Genomic DNA, 22,726 nt, shown 5'->3' with positions numbered 1-22,726 from the left:
TTGGCTGCCTCTATGGCTAGAGTGTGACTACATAATGTGATAACCAGAGGTATGTTTAAAATATGGACTAAAGAGTAGATTTGGATAACCAGTAGTATGACCAAAATCTGGTCTAATGGCATTCAGTACATAGACCAACTAACCTATTAATTCAATAATGTCCGTCTGTCTGCTTTTGATTAAGCTAGCTGGGGTGTCTAGTAGGGACCGGCCGCGCAGGCGCGTCATGGATCGTGTGCGCCGGCGCATCCGTGCTAGAAAACAAATGGAGCGGGCTGGTATTATCGATCCTTGCGTCATTATGCAATTGGTCATGTTTACTTACTTAGTTTTCAGTACGAGAAAGTATTGTCTCCAAAGGTTTTTATCACCTCAGAAACGATCTAAAATGGTTGTTGATTATTTTTAATAAACTGTTGTAAATTCAAAAGTTATGCAGCTATGGTCAAAATTCCAATTCGTTCGTTCCGTTGGTTCTCTACATCAACAACATCTATTTGCATGTCAAAGCAGCGTTTAAAAGTAACTTTATTACGTTCGCCACAATATACAATTTTGAGCATCGTTTCTTTTTTAATATTCTTCTATCTTTCGAATGTGCCCATATCTGTTTGATCTTCATTCATTTGTCACGATCGTCATACATCTTATTGTCCCTCCGTTTGTGGCAAGTTTTTTACTCAATGAGTGATTTTCCTCTGTCTAGAGTGTTGTTGTTTTGAGTTCATGACACTGGATACGCTCGCCTAACAAGTAAAATAGGTTTGTAGTAAATTAATGTAACGAGTCGTCAGTTTATTATACCACTTTCGTTATCGGCGCGCATAGTTAACTGTTAATGCGCTGACGTAATTAATTGTTGAGTAAACATTACCTAATTACTTTAGGATGTTTTGGTGCTTGACATTTGGTGCTCGTGGCAGATTAGATCTGCGCATAATTTATAGCAAATATACAATTGTATGTTACTCGCATCTCCTGTTAAAGGTGATAAAGGTTAATCTGGATGCACATTTCGCGCTAATAGTGCCGGGAACACAGGAACAGCGCGCACCGGGCGCGGACGCAGGGAGCAGGGACGCGCGCGGGCGCTGCCGGCGGCGGCGCGGCGCGGCACTCACGTCCCGACCGGCCCGGCGACCGCGCGTCCTGCTCCGCTTGCGTCCCGTACTTACCCGGCCTTCCGCGAACCCGGATAATGGCCCGATAACTAGCTAATTGATCACGCAGTTCGTCGCGAGTGCAGTGTCACGGTGATGGCTGAGAACCGCGCGCTCATACCGGAGCCCGTTACCATGTATACCCAAACCGAATCGTTGAATGAAGTGAAAGACTTGTCGAAAAATTTAGTGAGTGGAGATTTTGAGAGGCAGTACCGCGCGGGGATGATGGAGAAGGGCGGCAGACGTCGACCGGCGCTGGCGGTGCTGGGCGCAGCGGTGTGTGCGCTGGCCGTGTGGCTGTTGGTGCTGACGCTGTTGAGGGAGGTGCAGCTGGCGCGGCTGCGGCACCAGGTTGACGAGCTTAGCGCTAACATGATTGCTCTCACCGCTAACGTCAAATCCCTCAACCAAAAGGTTGCCAACAACAGGGTTATCAACGTTGAAGACACGGTAAGTTAACATTGCCACTATTCAAAACCTAATTCCCTAAATTCGTCGTTAGTGAAATCGAATATGGACCCTAAATTGGAAGTAATCGAAACCGAGAGATGTTTACATCACAATCACAATGGAATGCTGAGTGGGAGCTCGAATCTACTGGAAGTTGCGGACCGATCGACCCCCGTTGTTGTTTTGTTTAATCAGCTGCCAGGTGAATTAAAACATCCAATAAAGTTCATTCTTGCGTGACGCTAAATCAAACTCCCGAATTTATCAACATAGATATAGGAGCACAATGGGAGATAATAACATAGCATTTGAAGGATCACAGTATGGCGACTCCTTTAAGCCCCATTTATGTAGGTGATTTATGGCGATGGTGGTGCTGTGAACATTCACAATCACATGCGCAATCACCACATGGTCACCCGGATCAAACCCTATCAACGAGTACCCTCTACACCGGTTCCCAGGTGGCATAGCCGAGCTGCATTGTGTGACGGATGTAGCAGAGACTTGGTTAGGGGATCTTAAGTTGGATATATGATCCACGCAGGATATTTTATTTTTGTCTGCCATACGCAATAATAATTTGAAGGGTTACTTCTTGGGAGTCTTCACTGTTTCGTCGTTAGGATTTCTATCATATTAAAGCTAGCTTAAAGCTTTACATAACACGTAAACTACCGTTGCCACAAATCACAATTCCAGTAATACGACCATTAGAAAGATTAGTATTCAAACGAGGTTATCAATTCTAAGCAGATCAAAGATAGGAGACGGTGGACCGTTTCGTGCTAGGAATAACTTATTTAATTGACGCTAGAATAATTGCTAGGTGATGGTTCACTGTTGGCCAAGGTCTTAATAAAACAGTGTATAACGAATTGACCGACAGACTGAGATGTTGGATGCTAAACAATTTATTCTCTACGTTCCTTGTCTCTGCTATAGGTACGAGTTGATGCAATATCATTCAAACTTGCTTCTAAAACTTGTACACTGATAAAATTTAACGCGTATTATATTCTAGTTGTAAAATATCTTCTTCCTTATCTGTGAGATTTATAATCTTTCGTGTAAAATTTGTCTAATTATTTTTATTCAATTTGGCTCTTACAATATTAGCTCTACGTGAAGAATCTCTACGTCTTGGTCGACACAAGTGTTATTTTTATATTACACTATTAATAATAAAAGATGCGCTTTTCCTTAAAAAAATATATATATATATTTGTTCAACTGGTCTGAAAATCCGGGGCTTAAAACATCAGAATACTACACCATACACACATCATCACCATTATCATTATACTTTTAACACCGTTGGGTATGTATTAGATTCCCGACACCTAAGCTCGGAACTTAACGACGAACCGCTTCAGGAATTTCAATATGCTTAGCATAATGTAGTCTGCTAGAAGCTCCAATGCCCACATAGATATCTAGGTAAGTAATGAGAAATTAATTTCATGATATTACTTGCCGGATTTACTTCGAAAACATTATTTCGCCTTTAAATTTTGCTTTTAGAGGAAACAGAACGCTCTTCTCTTGTATTTATTTTCCTGGTACCGCAGTTTTTTTTTTCTTCTATCGTGTGAGTTGTGAGACTGAGTATCAACCTCATCAACCTCGTTAAGCCGTTGGTCCCAGCTACTACTTACTGATGTAAGTAAGTAGTCGTTACATGAGCCATGTCAGGGGCCTTTAGCGGCTCAATAGTAACCCTGACAACAGGGTTGATGAGGTTGGTATTGACATTTAGTACCTAGTTATTCGTAGAATTTCTGCAAAGTTTACAAATTGCTAGAAATTACCCGCTGTTCCACATATTTATTATTATATGAACTTCAGAATAGGTGCATTAATACAATACTCATTGACGGCTTATCAAAATATCAATAATATTTTCGTGCAATGTTTTTATATCATCAGCTGTTACAATTATTATTGTAAATACTATGTATCTACCTATTTAATTAACACAATCAGACGGTCTAGAAAGGTCACAATGAACTAATTAATCTAAAAAGGGAATATTGCAATCTGACATTTGCGCATATGAAAGTAAGCGCACAATTTCAACAAATTATTAATTTCAATAAGTAGGTATTGCTTTTTTACATGGATTGCTTCAATATGGCCTTTGAACGCCCCAGATTACTGCTCATTCGTTTCATTCTTGATATCATGGATTGAACCACTGACTTCATTTGACCTTATAATCTTGTATATATTAACCAGCTTCTATACAGGATGTTAGTGACACCTTTTTTTTTTTTTTGACGTAACTTATTGTAGATTTGACTACTTTAACTACTTGGCCGGACAAATGGGGAGCGCTGAAGGCTCTCACCCGGTAAATCAAAGTTTTCGTTACGGTGTTAGTGACACCGTAACGAAAACTTTGAGAGTGATTCAGACCATGACTCTCAAGTGGAATTGTCAATCGCCAAAGTAAGGAACTGAAAATAATTAAAAAAAAAAAACGCTAAAAATAATATCAAGTGGAATTTTCTTTTGCAAAAGTATAGAATTCAATTTTTTTGCGACGCGACGGGAAATTCCACTTTTAGACAAAATCTAGAGCTGAATCATCCCCCTTAGTATTCGGTACGGTGTTTAACACCCTGTTTATCTCTTTCGACTAAAAATATATATGAAGGTGTCGTCATGTGCCAGCCAGACGCATTAAAACCGTCTTAGATTACTAATTTGTCTAGACTAGTATAGCATCTAGCATTCTAAAGGCTACTGATATTTAGGTTATCAAAGTACCCTGACAATTTTTAACAATTCGTAAAAATGTAGAGTATCATTGCTTTGATAAGAATAAATTAAAAAATAAGAAAGAACCTAACAAAATCAGTCACGCTACTAACAAGAGTTACACGTTTTAGTGTACAGAGATATAATTCTAGACATTCTAGAGATATAAAACAAACATAATTCTTGGAACAGAATGCCACCTGATCACGCTCTACGACTTAACACCTTGGCTTTTCGACCATGAACTCTTAATTTTAAAAACAATCTACCTAACAATCTTAATTACCGTAAATTCTTCTAAAAATCTAGCTATTTTAGCGAAAAATCGCTAATCTCAGCCAAGGTGATTCGGACATGGCGCCAAACCTGTTCGGAAACAAGTTACAAGTGTAAACAAAAACGTGCCGCGTCCTGCGCCCGCGCACCCCGCGTTGGGCAACCGCCGTACTTAGATAATATAACTCGGCGACATCGATACATCGGTTGAACTTGATCCTAGGGTCATATGTAGACTGGGGAATGCAATCCCGATCTCGCGAGATCTCGTTTAATTTTTCGGGATTAATCCCGAAGCATAAATGATGAGATCCCATTCGAGATTGACGGGATTGGGCGAATCTCCTTTAGTTGTATTTTTGATTTCAAAAGAAAACTTAATTATTTAGTTAGTAATATTGAAGAATAAAGGTTTTTGCTTTCTTTCATTAAATATTTTGTTATAATTAACTTCACTATCACAAACACACCTACGGTATTGATATTGCTAATCCCGCGGGATCACGAATTTTCGATCTCGAGTCGGGATTGCATTCATTAGTGTAGACTTGCGATTACTATTTCTCGGCGTGGTTAGTAAGTTTTATTTGGTTAGTTGTAATTAAATAGTTTATTTGACAACTCTTAAATACAGTCCTTCGCCTAAGATAAGCAATATAAGACAGTTATAAAGCAGTGATAGAGAGAGCATTACTATCTAATTTTTAAAAACAGAATTAAGTTTTTTATTCCAGAATTGGCATCAATTGAGTTGGTAATTCCGGAAGAATTTCAGAGAAATATACAGTATTTTCTTGTTAGAGCGTGATTTTTCCGTAGTAGGGTATTAGTTCCTATGCCTACGTAACGCCCCATTGTACTCGTACTACATGGAATGCAATAAATAATTGAGAATTAGTTTTTTTACTTATATTTTTACACATAATACACATAATTTTTGTTTGCTTTTACTGTAAGTAAATTATTAGATGAATTATATCACTTCTAACAATCACAGCACTACAAATCTTTAAAGAGAGTTAATTTTATAAATAAGAACATATTCGTGGCTCTCTCTTCCTATTATAATACAATTAAAACTCACTAAAAGCTAATTATATCTCTCCACAGCTCGAGAGAAGTTAAACAGGCAATAAAAGCGATAAGCGCTGTGTTAATTTTTAATGGCCGACGTACCAATATAAGTAAGTAGTGCCTACATAGGTACTTACACGTGGTTTTACCTTCATAGATGAACGTAATATTTTAAGTCGTCTTGATTAACAGTAAAATATATTTTCTATTAAATGATTATACCTCATTAAGTAACTATTAAATAAAAACAATAATTGTAATAGCCCATTATGCGTAATAGGTGGGAAAGGTACCTATTTACCTAATCAAAAGCCATTTAGTAAAAAAAATACAAAATATAATATATTAAAAAAAAAGAGATTTGCTTAGGTACGTACCACTTACCTTATATTTTTAACATACTGTAATTATCAGCAAAAACTCAACCTTGCCTTTACCTATCCGTTAAAAAATTCAAAAATGGATAAAGAAATAATATTTAATGGCATTCTAAACCTTGCTTTATTCTACAATGTGACCGGGTTTTCAGAACAAAGTTTGGCTTTGCCAGTCACATTCGAGCGCACGAGAGAAGCAGAAGACACTGAGGTCGCCGTTGTCGGATACGACAAGGAGGACTATACTATATTATTCTACAAAAGATGTCAGTGCGCTGTTGGTTTAAAAAGTCATGGAGCAAAGAGTTTTACCAATTCAACTGATTTAACCTTGAACCTACAGATATTACAAAACTACTCTAATCAGATATAAAAAGAAATATGTTATGTACTTATTAGAAGTATATTACCTATTTAGTTTTAAATAAAGATACATAACATACATAAATTCACGCCTGTATTTCCGAAGGGGTAGGTAGAGGCGTAAGTATAGTATCATAAACCCACTCCTCGCCAGCTATGTTTCAGCCCCATGCAATAGGGGGCGGCGAGTCTATTGCCTTTTGCCATTAACCGGGTACAGATTCTGGAAACCATGTGATATCAATTATCTATGATCTAAACATGAATTCCCATAAAGTGGAATTCAGTGATTTAGAGCCAGAGCTGGGATCGAACAGTGTTCGATAAATAAAGATTTGAAAGCTCATTAAACAGCCGTTTCCATGCGAAGTAGATGCCGGCGGAAGCTACTAGTTCGCAATAAACGACATATTCGGCCTTGGGAAAATCGAATCGGGCGTCAGATTCGTTCGCGCCAATTTTTTGTCGAAGAAATCATGAATGACGTTTACCGCTTTAGTAAAGATTTGTGGCCTACTAACGACCTACATAAATGTAAATTTATATTCATTTAGTTCTTCTCCAGCCCAGTATTTTCCAATCCGGACAGCATTTCCATTTTTTTATTTGCATTTTCGGGTTAGTTTAAAAAGTATAAAATTAAAATTAAGTACTAGTTTAATAAAAACATGCCTTTCATCCCCCCTAGCATTACCCCGCTTTTCACAGGGTTCGCTAACAAAAAAAATACTTACCTTTAAAAAGCTAAAACAATTTTTTGTGTGCTGAAGGATTTTTGAATTTATATTCGAATTTATCTTTGGAGCATCATAAATTATTATCACGCGTTCAGCTGTAAATGAAAACATCGTGAGGAAACCCTTATTCCCAGAAATGCGTATCGGAGGTAGGTATGTGACCTTACCTCTGTTGGGCTGGTTTTTCTTTCCCCGGTTGGAAGGTCAGACAGGCTTCTGTAAAAAACTGGACTCGGTAAATCTTCAGGGAAGCGGACCCTATACAAACGGGATAATGGTGATGACGATTGTATGATGTTCTACCTAATGTTATTATTACAAACCGGGGAAGGATAAACTTCGGTTTTCCTTAGACTGTTTATTTCCTTTGCCATTTGACGTCACAGAATGTACGGTCACGAGCATTAATATGTATACACTTTGGTACCATGTCACATTATTTTTTTTGACAAATTGAACTGTAAGTCTCACCAAATGTCAAATATGTTAGTGCGACGGAGTCCTAAAGTGGGTACATTATATTGCTCATGACTGTATGACTATAAGCTTCCATTGTTTTGTGGTTTTTTTGTGAATAATAGTTTTAACGGTCGTTAATTAGGACATTTCCTCGTTAGGCGCATCGTTACTTTATTGTATTACTCTTCTCTTCTATCGTGTGGGTTGTGAGGTGAATTACCAACCCCATCAACCCTGGTGTCAGGATTGTTATTGAGCCGCAAAAGGCCTTTGACATGGCTCATGTAACGACTACCAACTTATATCAGTAAGTAGTAACCGGGACCAACGGCTTAACGTGCCTTCCGAAACACGGAATTGTATTACTTATTGGTACGTTACTGCTATACAAGAAAGAATTTTTACTCTAAAAAATTTGTACCTTACGAGTTTTAAATAAAAGTATGTATTTGAATTACGCGCTATTAGGGTAACACAGTTTCTTTTTTAAATTTGCATGCTACGATATCCTGTTCTTGGCGAAGTAATTTTGTACATGTAATAATATAAGTAAACAACTATTGTAAATGCTGTTGGATGTCTGAATAAATAAATTGCAGTAAGTTTTTAGAGGTTAAATAATAAAGTTGGTTCTCCATAAAATTTGCTTATAGTGGGTTCATTGATTTTTTGGTCTAGTAAACCTCGCACACTCCATACAAAAATCTGTTTCTTACCGTACTCGGTTTAAAAGGGCTAAAACCCCTACCAGGGGGTTGAGGTAAAGCTCGTATTGGTGCGGGGAGGAGAGTGTCCTTTCTGTACGTAGTAAGTATTATTAGTTATTCTATGACTCTAATAACTACTCTTGCTTCTATGCTGTTCTGGGAGCAAATAAAAAACATAGAACACGTTCAACTGCTTGTCTTCCCGGGCACGTCGTAAAAACTGACAGAGGGATTGTGTCCTCTAACATGATTGACTAATGTTATGGGCGATAGGCTGATCCCTTATCACCATAAGGTTCATCATATCCAGCTTACGACATCGTATCAATAGTGGCTGCAACTTGTCTTTGATTATTTGTGGCTCTGCCCTCTCCGTTAGGGATTACGTGAGTTTATGTATGTCTGTATGTATGACTCTAATACGTAAAATAGTACCTAAGTTGCTTCTGTCTGTCTGAACTTTACCTACTCGTATTACCTATGCATATAAAATCCTGAGTCGTCTCAACAAGACGGAACGTTCGTTCGTAAATCTGTGTTCTTGGAATTAGTGTGTTTGTTTTTCAGTGAGATTTGATTCTGGCTCACGTGGATGTTGGTATAAATAGAGCTGGGTAGGCCAGTAGCATGTAAACACTTGTTGGACACCCGCCAGTTCTGACGAGGCCCTTAGGACGCGGTTCAGTGGCAAATGGCGATACAGCGCAGCGCGCTGAAGCGGCGAGCGTATGATTTTTTCTTGTAGTTAAAGGTTATAGGTATTCGCGCTCTGTGCCCTGTTTATCAAAACTAACGAGTCAACTCGTTTTTTTTTTTAAATAGTGCGTTTATCAAAAAAAGTAGAGGGATTGTAAAATATACTCTTGAAATAAATATTGACACTTGTAACATATAATTTACATAATAATATGTAGTTTTGATACTAAACACATTCTTGTAATACTTAATGAAAATTACATTTGCCGCAGTATTTTTGTGTCGACCCTCGTTTGTACTGTTTGTTGTTGTGTTGTTCTTATCCATCATACCCGCTAATCGCTAGCGGTCGGGCAGACATCTTGTTTGTGAACATACATCTTTACTACAGCGAAGGTAATAAAAATGTTCACGACATAAAAGTGGCAAAGAGTATGTTGGGCCTAATAAAATTGATCCATTTTATTTATCTTTAGTTACTTTATCCGTTCTATTATGAATGTTTTGCGTTCAATATGTAATAGGTACTTACAATAGCAATACTTATACAACCAAAATATTTCCAAATTAATGGCGTTATAATACGAGAAATTAAATAGTTCTGTAGTTTACAACGAGGTAGTTAATAGCTCGTTAAAGGTTTTTATCCTAATATTTTTACACATTTTTTTTTATTATAAGCTCAAACCCGTAATTCCTAATGCGGCGAACAGAGTCAAAAGTCATTACAAGACCAGAAATTCTGGATATTGGCGTGTTTCTAATGGGTAAGTAAGATTAGTGTTTTGTACTATGCGCAATTTTTCTTGAAGAAAATATCGAGCAGTGTCTTGTTTTATATTTCTAATCAAAAGATACAATTTAATACACGTACCTACGTACAGACACTAGAGTAATTGAACGCGAACAAAGACCTCCATATCTTTTATGACATGTCTTACAATTTCAACATTATGTAGTTAGAGAGTGGCCACACGGCTTGCTGTTAGCGGTTCGTTGCGTTGACGCAACGCTATCATCGTAGTGAATACTACAACCAAACGCAAACGCATCGTGTGGCATGTTGTTGTAATTTATAAGAATGACGGAGTGTCATTGCTGGGGCATTAGATAAGTTGCAAACGAATATGACATTCGACAGTTACAGTAATAAAAATGAATGAATTATGTTGTTGTCGTTTAGATTCCCCTTATCTAAGGCCTTGACTTTAATTTCTAAATTCACGATCAGGCCTGCGCATAGTCTTCTGTTTTCAATGGTGCTAATTCCTGTACACACCATCTAATATTATTTTAAGTTATACCTGTCATTTTCTTATCCGCTGAAAAGGAAAGGGACGGTTAATCTGCAATTTTACACCCGTCAATTTTATGCAGAAAATTAAACAACCTTTTCAAAATTTTACTTTGGCCAATAACCCGACCGAATTAATTTGACAGCACACGAGACGACGTCGACAACGTCAAACGAGATACATACAATGAGATGCCTATTTGATTCGTCCTGGTTATACATTCATTCATTTTAAAACTAACAACTGTCAATCATCCGTCCCTTTCGTTTTCGGTGGATAACAAAATGATAGGTATAATTTAAAATACAATTAGTAATTATTTGCAGGAATCAGGTCCACTATGGCCTCCGTGGTCCAGTGGTCGAGCGTTGGGCTTACGATCCGGAGGCCCCGGGTTCGAATACCGGTGGGACATGTCACAAAAATCACTTTGTGATCCTTATTTTGATTAGGACATTACAGGCTGATCACCTGATTATACGAAAGTAAGATGAACCGTGCTTCGGAAGGCACGTTAAGCCGCTGGTCCCGGTTACTACTTACTGATGTAAGAATGTAGTCGTTACATGAGCCATGTCAGGGGTCTTTGGCGGCTCAGTAATAACCCTGACACTAGGGTTGATGAGTTTGGTATTCCACCTCACAACCCACACGATAATAAAAAGAAGGGCCACTATACGATTATGCTAAAACCTTACATTGAATTTTCAATCACATCGATTTAATATCAATTATGGGATTGGCGTGGTTCCTTATGTGAATTCCAGGCGTCGCGACGTACCTAAAACGCGTCGTGTGACCACACTCTAACACATACGGTACTGAAGTCACACACATACACATATAATCTAGATTATACTCTCTGAGATTGAAAGTTTTATTGTGCTACCGACGAATGTCTGTCAGCAGCCATGGAGGTAGAACGACTACGAGTACAATATAGATAAAGATACACACGGCGGCGCAGGTTATGTTGAGTAACAGTCTATCTATAGTAACATACTTAATTATTGTACATCAATGAGTAGTAGTGTCGTCGAATTTGTTTCGAATTCATGTTTGGATCATAAATGATTATCACGTGTTCAGCGGTGAAGGAAAACATCGTGAGGAAACCCACATTCCCGAGAAATTTCAGAGGTATGTGACCTAACCTGTATTGGGCTGGTTTTCCCTTCGGGGTTGGAAGGTCAGATAGGCAGTTGCTTCTGTAAAAAACCGGACCTTTTTCTCTAGGCTATCGTGTCCCACTACTGAGCAAAGGCCTTCCCTCTCCTCTTCTAAAGTCTTAAAATTGTTTTAAAATCAAGAATCTTAAATATTTACCTATCTCAACCTAACCACCGGAGAACCCCAACTACTCTCCAGCCATTCTTGAGGCAAACTTGGAAACATTCTCCTAACATGTTCCTACGATTTAATATAACATCTCTTTCAAAGTTTTATGAGAACAAAATTATGAACATATTTCAGAGGCATGATATTTGGGTAAGTATTTATGTACTTAGTTGGAATTTTCGATAGAAAATTCCACTTGATATTAACTCGGAATAATCAGCTGAATCATCCCCATCAGTATTCGTTACGATGTCACCCTGTATAGGACAATATCTCTCTGCCTCGCACCAATTCGTATTGGGCGCCGATATTTGTTGACGTGAATTACTTATTGTACATTTGCCCCATACGGCATTAACTACTTGGCCGGACTAATAGTCACTAATAGTCACACTCATCCGGGTTGGTGGAGGTACTTTACGGCTAGTAGCTGGGGCCAATCATAAACTAAAAAAAAACATTACAACATAAGCTTACGACTTTATCCCAATTGGGGTAGTCAGAGGTATTTGCATTCATCGAAAGATTAACTAGGGACCCACGCCTCACCGAGCTTTGTGTTAGACTAACGTGATAGGTGGTGAGGCCGTATCGCCGTTTATAATGTTCGAGCTATCTGTGTTAGTGAAAACTCAAAGAAAAAAAAAACAGTAATAAAGGTTTAAGACGTAAGTAACCTAGAGCAATAAACAAAGTTAATTTAATCTATCATTCCGTGGATAACGAGCCAGAATGAGGAAACACTTAAGGAATTAACTCACGTCTGTCTGTCTGTCTTACCGAGACTATTATCTAATAAATAACGTTAAATTGAACCGTCTCGTCCAGTGATAAAACATTTCCATAACATAAGTTCACGACTATTCTCAATTGGGCTAGCCAGAGCTACGGTCACGAGCATTAATATGTATACACTTTGGTACCATGTCACATTAACTTTTTTGACAAATTGAACTGTAAGTCTCACTAAATTTCAAATATGTGAGTGCGACAGAGTCCTAAAGTGGGTACATCATATTGCTCATGACTGTACATAACGCTCACCCAGCTTTCTGTTAGACCCACATGATAGGTGGTGAGCCGTATCTCCGTTTATAATGGTCGAGCCAACTGTGTTAGTGAAATTGGACTTAAATTAATAAGTCACTGTTGCAAGTTCGGAACCGGGGATCGAACCGGCGCTTGAGAAAGAAGCCTCAGTATTCGTTACGATGTCACTTACACCCCGTACAAGTACACCGTAACGAATACTGAAGGGGACGATTCAGACCATGATTGTGAGTGGATATCAAGTGGAGTTTTACATCGCAAATTCCAACTACATAAATACTTAACCTCATGCCCCTGAAGTATGTTCATAATTTTGTTCTAAACGTCCTGAAACGTCGAATTTCCTGTCGGAAAATTTTAGTGTTCTTTTTTAATTTATTTTCCTTTCTATACTTTTGCGACGGAAAATTCCACTTGATATCAACTCAGAATCATGGTCGGAATCATCCCCCAAAGTTTTCGTTACTATGTCACTAACACCCTGTATGTAGCTAGTAATTACTATTTATTTTATGCTACTATATAGAATAGTTTGGTTCCGGTCAAGTAGTTATTGAATAAATCTACAATAAGTCACGTAAAAAAGAAAAGTTTGGCATCACAAAGTAACATAATACAATTGCAATAAAAAAGTTTATCTCGAACTAAAATTAACATTAGCATTGAAAACAGAATGCAGTTGATTCACAGATACATTTGTAAATGATATTACATTGTAATACAATACTGCCGATATGACCTTTGCCTGGTGTCACAATGTATGATGTTTTAAAGTACACTTTTTTACTGCAGATTTGATAAATAAATATTGCAATGCGCGATAATTAAACATCAATACATTACTATACATTATTGACGAATGAAAATCTTTTTATTTACACAAACATAACTTTTCTGTATAAGTAGGTATTTACTGGGTAAGCGAGTACCATCTTAGACCACATTTTCAAATAAAATATGTGAGGTTGTGGTCAGACGCAAATTAAAAAAATAATAATCAAATTATTTAGGTTGCCGGAAATCAAAAACTACTTATCAATTTTAAATATTTTACATGTTCCAGTTCGATTTACGAACTAACAGATTTTAAATTTTTTGTTTGTTTTTAAAATGTTGTTTTCTAATTTGTTTTCATCTAAGTAGACCACATATTTATGAAGATGAACAATTTCATATCCCTGCGGGCATGTGACGACGTTATGAAAAGCCTTTTCTCACCATAAACCCTTTTCAATGTTGTTGAATACTTTAAGCCGACATTTCCCAGGAGTACCTACGTATAATAAATTTATACAAAGCTTCAAACAACGAAATTCTCTTAAAAGTGTTTAAGGATTATGATGTTTACCAACAGAGAAAGGTATTGGGAAAGTTTTGGAAACGTGCTTGCAAAATATTCTTATTTACTTCTTCTTGTGGTAAAAACAATAATTTATGAAAATCGACAATGCAATTTTAAGTGTTTTGAAGTTTCTTACTTACGTTATCTGTCTAAGCTAAGCTGTCTAAGTTGGTTTGGACACGTAGAGCGGATGAAGGATAATAGGATTAATAAAGCTGTAAACAAAGCGAAGGTTGATGGTAGGGCTGGCAGAGGAAGAGCTAGAAGGACATACATTGGCCAAATTTGAGATGTCCTTAAAAAAGTTTTAGAATCGGCGTGCGTGTATGAAACGCTTGATCAATTTGAAGGAAACAAGAGAAGTGTGTCAGGATAGAAGGAAATGGAATTCCATAGCCTCTGCTTACCCCGGTGGGAAATAGGCGTGCGTGTATGTATGTGTCTAAACTACAAATCGATGATATTTAAAAGTTGCTGATGCTGTCTGTATTTGGAATTGGAACTGTGCGCACAGAAACTATTATTATAAAACTAGCAACCCGGCCCGGCTTCGCTCGGGTGCAATGCTGAGGAAAAAATGTAATTATTTACGACATCACATTAAAAAACTCAAAAATAACTGTATTTCTCCACTATTTAATGGATGTTTTATACATATAAACCTTCCTCTTGAATCACTATATCTATTAAAAAAACGCATCAAAATCTGTTCCGTAGTTTTAAAGATTTAAGCGTACATAGGGATATAGGGACAGAAAAAGCGACTTTGTTCTATACTATGTAGTGTAGTGATTATAAAATTATAAAGTTACGAAATTTCGGCGACCGTTCGGTATAAGTTTACCACACAATTAACAAGCTAGCTGAGCGCAAAAATATCAAGGGTGTCAATTGTTTGCATATTTTTTATCGATATAATATGTAAGTATATAATAAAGTGCGTCACTAGGGATGGACGTCACTGAATCATAAAACTGCCGCGAACTGGAAAATATATCTTCCGCTCCCCATTTTCCCGGTTGTCGATATGTCAGTCCGCGACGGGGTTGTCAAGATAAGGGTGTCAAGATGACGTAACATGCTGCCTCACAACCATCTAAACATACAGCTGGCACAGTTAATGTTATATGGGTGTTTTGACCGCATCAGGCTGTTAGATGAGTTTCCACAAAGCTGAACCAACGTAATGTGTCAGTATTAACCAATCAGTTGGTTCGAAATGTATGTCTCTTCCCGCTCTGAGTCAGAGAGAATTGTATTGGAGGAGATGAGAAGAAATTGTTTAAAACAGATTTAAAAATAGACGTAGTATCCTCAGGTCCGTGTTGCTCTATAAGTATCCTAGAAACTCTGACTTTTTAATCACGAAAATCGTAATAAGGCTGACAGTTTATCACGTTTTCTATGACGTCACAGCGTCACAAATTCCATAGTTATTTCGTGTCTAGTTGGAAACTAGCCTATTGATACTATTGATATGACAGGACTAAAATTGGCTCTATCCCTTTCTTGCACTTATTGTAAGTACAGGACGGCACTCATTTGGGAGCTGTCGAACTGAATTTGGGTTGGGTTTGTGTGCACCCGAATTGGCACCAATGTATTTTATTTTATTTCGTGTAATTTCATTTTAATTAATAATATTAATTTTATTTGACTTTATATACGTATAATTTAATTTTAATTTATCTAATCTAATCTGATGTACTTATACTTATAATTATGGATATTAATCTGAAATAAATAATTTGAATTTGATACAGCTTGCTCGCTTTCCCGGCTCTGTGTGCATCATAAACATACGCGCACAACTATATCTCAATTGGGGTAGGCAGAGGTACATCCATCGAAAGATGAACTAGGTACCAACAACACCGAGCTTTCTTTTACACCAACGTGATAGTTGGAGAGCCGTGTCGCCGTCTATAATGGTCGATCCAACTGTGTTACGGAAGACTGTACCAAGCATTAAGCTTAAGAAGATAGAGCAGAGCACTTATCGTGAAGTGGTGAGCAGGATGTAGCGGAGTCGCCAAGAACGTTGTGATGGAACGGAGATGTGACCAAGCAGTTTGTCTTCGCCCCGCTTTACTCAATGCCATTCCGCCCATCTGCACCGCTCCGCTTTTATGGAAGCACTCAATTCAATATAGTTCACATTTCCTGTTCCATTTCCGCGTACAAGCGTCCTAATCTGCCGGATAACATCGCCCTATTGGACGATATGACGTCAGCAATCGTGAGAAATTTCGCACGTTTGGTCAGCTGTGTGTTCTAAACTGAAACGCTTTTATCGAATTGTGTTTGTCATTCAGATTGTTGCTAACATGACAAATATATCTGAACATACTACAAATAATTATACGACTAATATTGACAATAGGCTAGTTTCCATCTAGTCAAATTAGTTATTTTTTGCTTATGGTCAAAACACGAAATTACTATGGAATTTGTATGAAAAAGTATACCGTGATGTCATAGGAAAACGTGATAAAATGTCGGACTAATTATTACGTATTTCTTTATTAAAATTCATAAATAAGTTAATTGCATCATCACCAGCCCATTAACGTCCCCACTGCTGGGGCACGGGCCTTCCCTATGTATGGATAGGGAGATCGGGCCTTAAACCACCACGCGGGCCCAGTGCGGATTGGTGGTTATTAACGACTGCTAATGCAGCCGGGACCAACGGCTTAACGTGCCTTCCGAAGCACGGAGGAGCTCGAGATGAAAACTTTTTTTTGTGGTCAGCCATCCTAAGACCGGCCTTTGCGAAAGTTGCTTAACTTCAACAATCGCAGACCAAGCGCGTTTACCGCTGCGCCACCGAGCTCCATAGTTTTAGCTCTGTCTTTATTTAGTAATCAGAATTTCATAATTTATCATGAACCTAGTACACGACCCAATTGGGTCGAGTAAAGTGTACCTTAGAGCAAAAAATGAAATATATTTTGTTAAACTGTTCATGTAAATGATATATATTTTTTTATTTATAAGAATAGTTCAGTTTACAATGGCCAGCCGTGTCCAGCAGTAGACGCTGGACACAAAGCAAAGTAATCAGATAAAAAACAGATGTCGCATGCGGAGTTACGTAAGTAGGTATACTGAATGACGATAAATGACTTATTTTCTTCAATGACAATATCTTTCTATCAGTCCATTACACTAATTGCAGTTGACGAGTCTATGATAACAATCCCAGGACATCTGAGTCACTGCAATTGTCTGATGGAATTAACAGTGGAATTCAAATGGCGATGACCTACGCCCACGGTTTCTTGTTAAATACCTAAAGTAAGTGCGAACTTACCGGCTAGCAACGCTGCCAGATGTCTCGAGTTTTAGCCGACATACCCAATATTCATCTTCTGCTTCTATCGAGTGGGTTATGTGTGAGGTCGATGATCAACCCCATGTCAGGGTGACTATTGAGTCGCCAGAGACCCCTGACATGACTCATGTAACAATTACGTACTTACATCAGTAAGTAGTAACCGGGACCAACGGCTTAACGTGGCTTCTGAAACACGGATCATCTTACTTTCGGACAATCAGGTGATCGGTCTGTAATGTGATCACAAAGTGATTTTTGTGATATGTCCCCACCGGGATTCGAACCCGGGACCTCCGGATCGTGAGCCCAACGCTCAACCACTTATAAGCACTAGTAATTAGAAATCAGGACCAACGGCTTAACGTGGCTTCTGAAGCACGGATCATCTTACTTTCGGATGTCTTCTTCACAATAATGCACTTAAATGAACAGTTGAACAGGTAAGTAATAATAAAAAAAATCTGATATCTAAATGTACTTGCATGTTGTTGTATGTGATATTGAAAAAAACCTTTAAAACTACTGCTACTTACCCATTTCATCATTCTCCATTGGAGAACGTAGTCTGGCCCCTCCTTGCCTTTCACTTGTTTGTGTTTTACTCGTCCTAGGGGTTTAAAATGGCCACATTGAAGCAATTCACCTAAGAAAGCAATATTGCAATTTGACATTTGCGCATATAAAAGTAACTGCGCAATGCAATAAAATGACAAATAGCAATATTGCTTTCTTAGATGAATAGCTTCGATGTGGCCATTTTAACCCCCCTGACTCTTAACTGACATGTCGGTAACTGGCGTCCCAGTAACTGGCATGCCGGTAACTGACGTGCCGGTAACTGGCATGCCGGTAACTGGCATGCCGGTAACTGGCGTGCCAGTAACTGGCATGCAAGATTACAAGCTACTGCCCCGTTTTACTGGCATGTGTACTCCCGGCTTACTATGGAAACTATTTAAATAGCTTCTTTGGATTTATTATATATACATATTATTATACTATCTACGTAGCACTGATGTAGCAAGATCATTTACTTTGTAGATGAATAGACGTACTAAACTTTAGTGACTGTGTGTAGAAACCTTGTACAAACTAAGATTGAGAAACTTTCGTAATTGTTGTAGGATAGCTCATTTGTTATAGTGAATATGCTGCTTTAGTGAATAGAGCGCTGAATAAATAGTAAAGTTTGGAAATAATGGGGTAGTCAGAGGAAAATCTACAGCATGATGAACTAAGTATTCACACTTCACCTAACTTTTTTTATACCGACGTGATGGTGGTGAACCGTATCGCCGTCGATATATAGTCGACAACCAACTGAATTTTCTTTTTAAATAATAATGTATACACAAGTGAACTATATCTTCCATATATTATAAAAAAGCTACTCAATTATGTACGTTTAAAATTTGTACCTAGGTACGCTGGTACCTTACTGGATGTGCTCACTGGACGGTTCACAAGTGGGAGAGTTCCTGTTGTAAAAACTTTTTAATAGTAAGGATACTGTCTTTTTTTTTTCAAATTGTTCTTTCTTGTAATAAAGGTAATAAAGCTTTTGTAAGTTATGCGTCATTTTACTGCCGGGAACATTCTTAAATTGGTAACATTCCCGGGAACGGAACATAACTGCTCGGTACCGAATACGCTAGTTTCCAACTAGTCAAATCAGTTACTTTTTACTAAACGTCAAAACACGAAATTACTATGGAATTTGTATGAAAAAGCAACCTGTGACATCATCGAGAAACGTGATAAAATATCGCACTTATTATTAAATTTTTCTTAATAAAAATTCATAAATAAGTTAAATAAAAAAAAGAAAACGGTTTTTGTTACCTTTAGATCTGTCTTTATTTAGTAGTCAGAATTTCATAATTTATTTTTGACCTAAGTTTGACCTTTGCATATAAGAGTAACTATGTAGTTCATATTCTACATACCTACTGGAGCGGCCATAACTATTTCACTTAGGTATAACTAGATACGTACTTGCCAAGCCACACGTTATAAACAACAAATCGAGCTATTTCTAGGCATTGCATGTATTAATTACAAGTGTACCTACGTCATTAGGATTCATCAGTGGAATGGAGCTCTAGGAAACTGCACTGGCCTTAATTCACGTCTGTAGAACAATTGCTTATAGTTTAGATAGACAACGTGGCTTTATTTAGATCAATGGCTGTCAAAGTGCAGTCTGTCTGTGCACGTGATTTGTGGCGCGAATTGCGTCCGATTATTGTTGAGTGCAATCTTGTACCGCGTTATTTTCTTTTTCATTCGCTTTTTAAGGGTCAGGCTAAGATCATAAGACCATACTGCCTAGTCTTCTTTAGAGTTTAATGGTAGTCACTTCGATCATATAAACAGTATAAACATGTTGTTTATACTTCCATATATTTTCATAAAAAGAATACATACATAAACTTACGGATATTTCCCACCGGGCTAAGCCGAGACTAAAATGTAGTGAATTATATTCTCTTTGCCAGAGATTTGCTTCAATCCTGACTTTTACAGAAAAGTATAAAAAGTAAAGAAACAAAAAAAGGCATGGTCTTTTTTATGGCTGATAACGGCCAGTACGGTACAGTGCCATTTTTCAAAATCATCATTCACTCTCTAAAATTATAAAAGAGAGTCTGCCATTTTCTAGTAACTCTACACATAAGTATTTAAAAGCATTATTTTGTGTAATGCAGTGTGTGTTCGGCTATCGGAAAAGCTGTAGCTAACAGATAAAAGCTATTAAGAGCATCATAATTCATAAACGCATACCGAGTGCGTGCGCGGAATTTATATATCACTTTTCGATGGCATATGAATGCAGGCTATTTCAGGCACGAATGTGGGTTAAGCATATTTTGCGCGGCAGGTTTGCGTAGTGACGTCAGCCACCTTGTTCACATGTCTCATTAATTGTGACAATTATAAAGGTGCAAAGGTCAGGCCAAAGGTCTGAGGGCCTTTTTTACTGTTTTAGTAGGGCTACTGTTTTTACATCTGTGTAGATTTTAAGCGGAGTAATTAATTTCGGTGAATGGAGCGTGTGTACGCTCGCTTGCTTTTTATTTACTGTATTGTTGACTGTATTGTGGCATTAATGGACATTATCTATCTATTGCCGAATGAATCATCTTTTTACAAGTATTCAAGTAAAGTTTATAGATTACAAAATAAAACAATAGTCAACTTACGTTATCTATTATATATATATATATATATCTATATTATCTATAATATCTATAATATCTATAATATATTATCTATTATCTATTTATATAAAGTAATATTACACAAAGAATATTTAATTAAAATAATGTATTTAGATTATCGTCAATTTCTGCATACATTAATTTTAGATAATGTATAAATATATTTAGTTTATAAAAACAAACTTGGCCATAATGCTTGTAACTTCGTGATATGTCTTTTATTAGAAAATAATATTTATTTTATATTTCCAAATCATTTTCGTCGGCAAGGGGAAGGCATATTTATTCATCCTTGAAATAATCGTCTTTAAAATAGGTATTTAGAAATTTCAATACAAAAAAAAATATATTAAATTAAAATTATAATAAAATTCATAAAATAATATTAACCCGAATGGTAGGTTATTTAAAGTATGTTATGCTTTAATGGAAAAGATGAACGTGCGGCAGTCGTGTGATACGTTCTATTAAAATTATAACTAAGAAGTTTAGTTTAGGTATATTAAACAATAAGTGTGTTTTTGTTGAATTTTGCCATCGCATTAATGAATTGTGGTTAATGATTCCCGGAAGCGAGGGGAAAATAAACAGCATTACCAATCTATCTATTTGTGGACGTTCTTTGACCGTATTAGTCGATATTTCCTTTGTTGCAGTGAATAATACGAGTAGGTATATACAAGTACCTACAGTGCTTGTTACGTAGTTGTTTTCAGACGAATGTTTGCAGGAAATAGGTGACTCATAAACTCATAATACCTTACTACTTTATTACATTTTGTATTAAACTTACACGTATACGAACTAACGAGGTACAAGCTCCGCGGTCCACTAGAAATCTATGTTGCTCTATGGGTACACGTCGTTAGAAGACGGTGATGGGTGGGGGGGGCTTTTTGGCGGGAACGACATGTTTGCTTTCTTCATTGAATAATCTAAATAATTAACACGAAATGGTGTTATGTGGTTAATGATCGCATTAAGTTACTCGGAAAACATTCGCGATAGTGTTATTATATCGGAATATTCAATAAACAAAGTGTATCTATCTATTTTCATTTCGTGGCAGGAAGCCGCTTCATAACTCGAAAGTTTATGCGGACATTTGAGTTAATTCGCTTGGGGTTCGGAGTAGGAATCTGCTCCGAGGGTGGAAAAAAAGAAGACATCAAAGCCAAATCAAAGCTATTTGTTTGCATTGCGCACTTTTGTATGCGCAAATTTCAAATTGCAATATTACTTCTTAGATGATTTGCTTCGATGTGGCCTTATTAACCCCCAGGTCTTCTAAAGACTTATAGACCAACACGGACCTCCAGTGGACCGGATCTTGTACCTCGTTAGTTGTGTGATGTGATGATGGTGTAACGACCCTCTTACGATGATGATGATATTAATGTAGTGTGTGGCGGACAGGTTATCGGACCAGAAACTAACACTTCTTCCGATTCAGAGCAACTGTGTGTGGTGGGTTAAAATCGTAACATGAAAACAATTCTTTTAAAAAGCAATATTGCTATTTTAGATGAATTGCCTCGATCTACTCAGAATAGCTTACCGAAGAGTGTACAATATAAACGGTACAATGTATTTATAAACGTGACCTTATATATAATGTTTACTTACATAAAGTTACGTACGTCGTAACTTGTTTATGTATCTGAAATAAACAGATAGAAATATTCACTTTATAGGTCTAATATTTTGAGTCAAACATTGCGTACAGCAGTCGAAATACAAGTCACCGAGCTAATAAACTACATAGAAATATGATCTGCATACCTGCTACTTTAATGTCGACGACCCACTGTCGGGAATAAATGCGAAAATATAAATATTGGGCCATCTGCCAACATGATGGGATACATATCCACGCAGAGGAAATGGCTTAATGCCAATAACCTATTTTTAGTATTTATTTCCTAACACTAATAGTATTTTTACAATCATTTATGTCTCTCCGACTATCAGAACTTACAACTATTTTTTTTTCGACGTATCGATCGATATACCGAGATACCACGCATATGTCATAAACAATGACAATGTTGCAATAAAATAATAATTGAACAAGT

The 22,726-nt window shown here is 37.2% G+C and overlaps 1 protein-coding gene across 1 annotated transcript in view; it reads left to right on the top strand.

Annotated features, from left to right (window-relative positions):
• Positions 1-1,100: 1,100 nt before the first annotated feature.
• The window catches only part of LOC126378390 (protein eiger), a 60,305-nt gene continuing 38,679 nt past the window's right edge, over positions 1,101-22,726 (top strand). Inside the window, exon 1 of the mRNA XM_050026717.1 lies at positions 1,101-1,613. Within this exon, the coding sequence (XP_049882674.1) occupies positions 1,257-1,613 (357 nt within the window). The 5' untranslated portion in view covers positions 1,101-1,256. The remainder of the gene's footprint in view (positions 1,614-22,726) is intronic.

This window comes from Pectinophora gossypiella, chromosome 2 (assembly GCF_024362695.1).
Source record: "Pectinophora gossypiella chromosome 2, ilPecGoss1.1, whole genome shotgun sequence".
NCBI classification, from domain to species: domain Eukaryota; kingdom Metazoa; phylum Arthropoda; class Insecta; order Lepidoptera; family Gelechiidae; genus Pectinophora; species Pectinophora gossypiella.
Note: the sequence above shows the minus strand (reverse complement) of the source record. Positions and strands in the feature narration are given on the sequence as shown.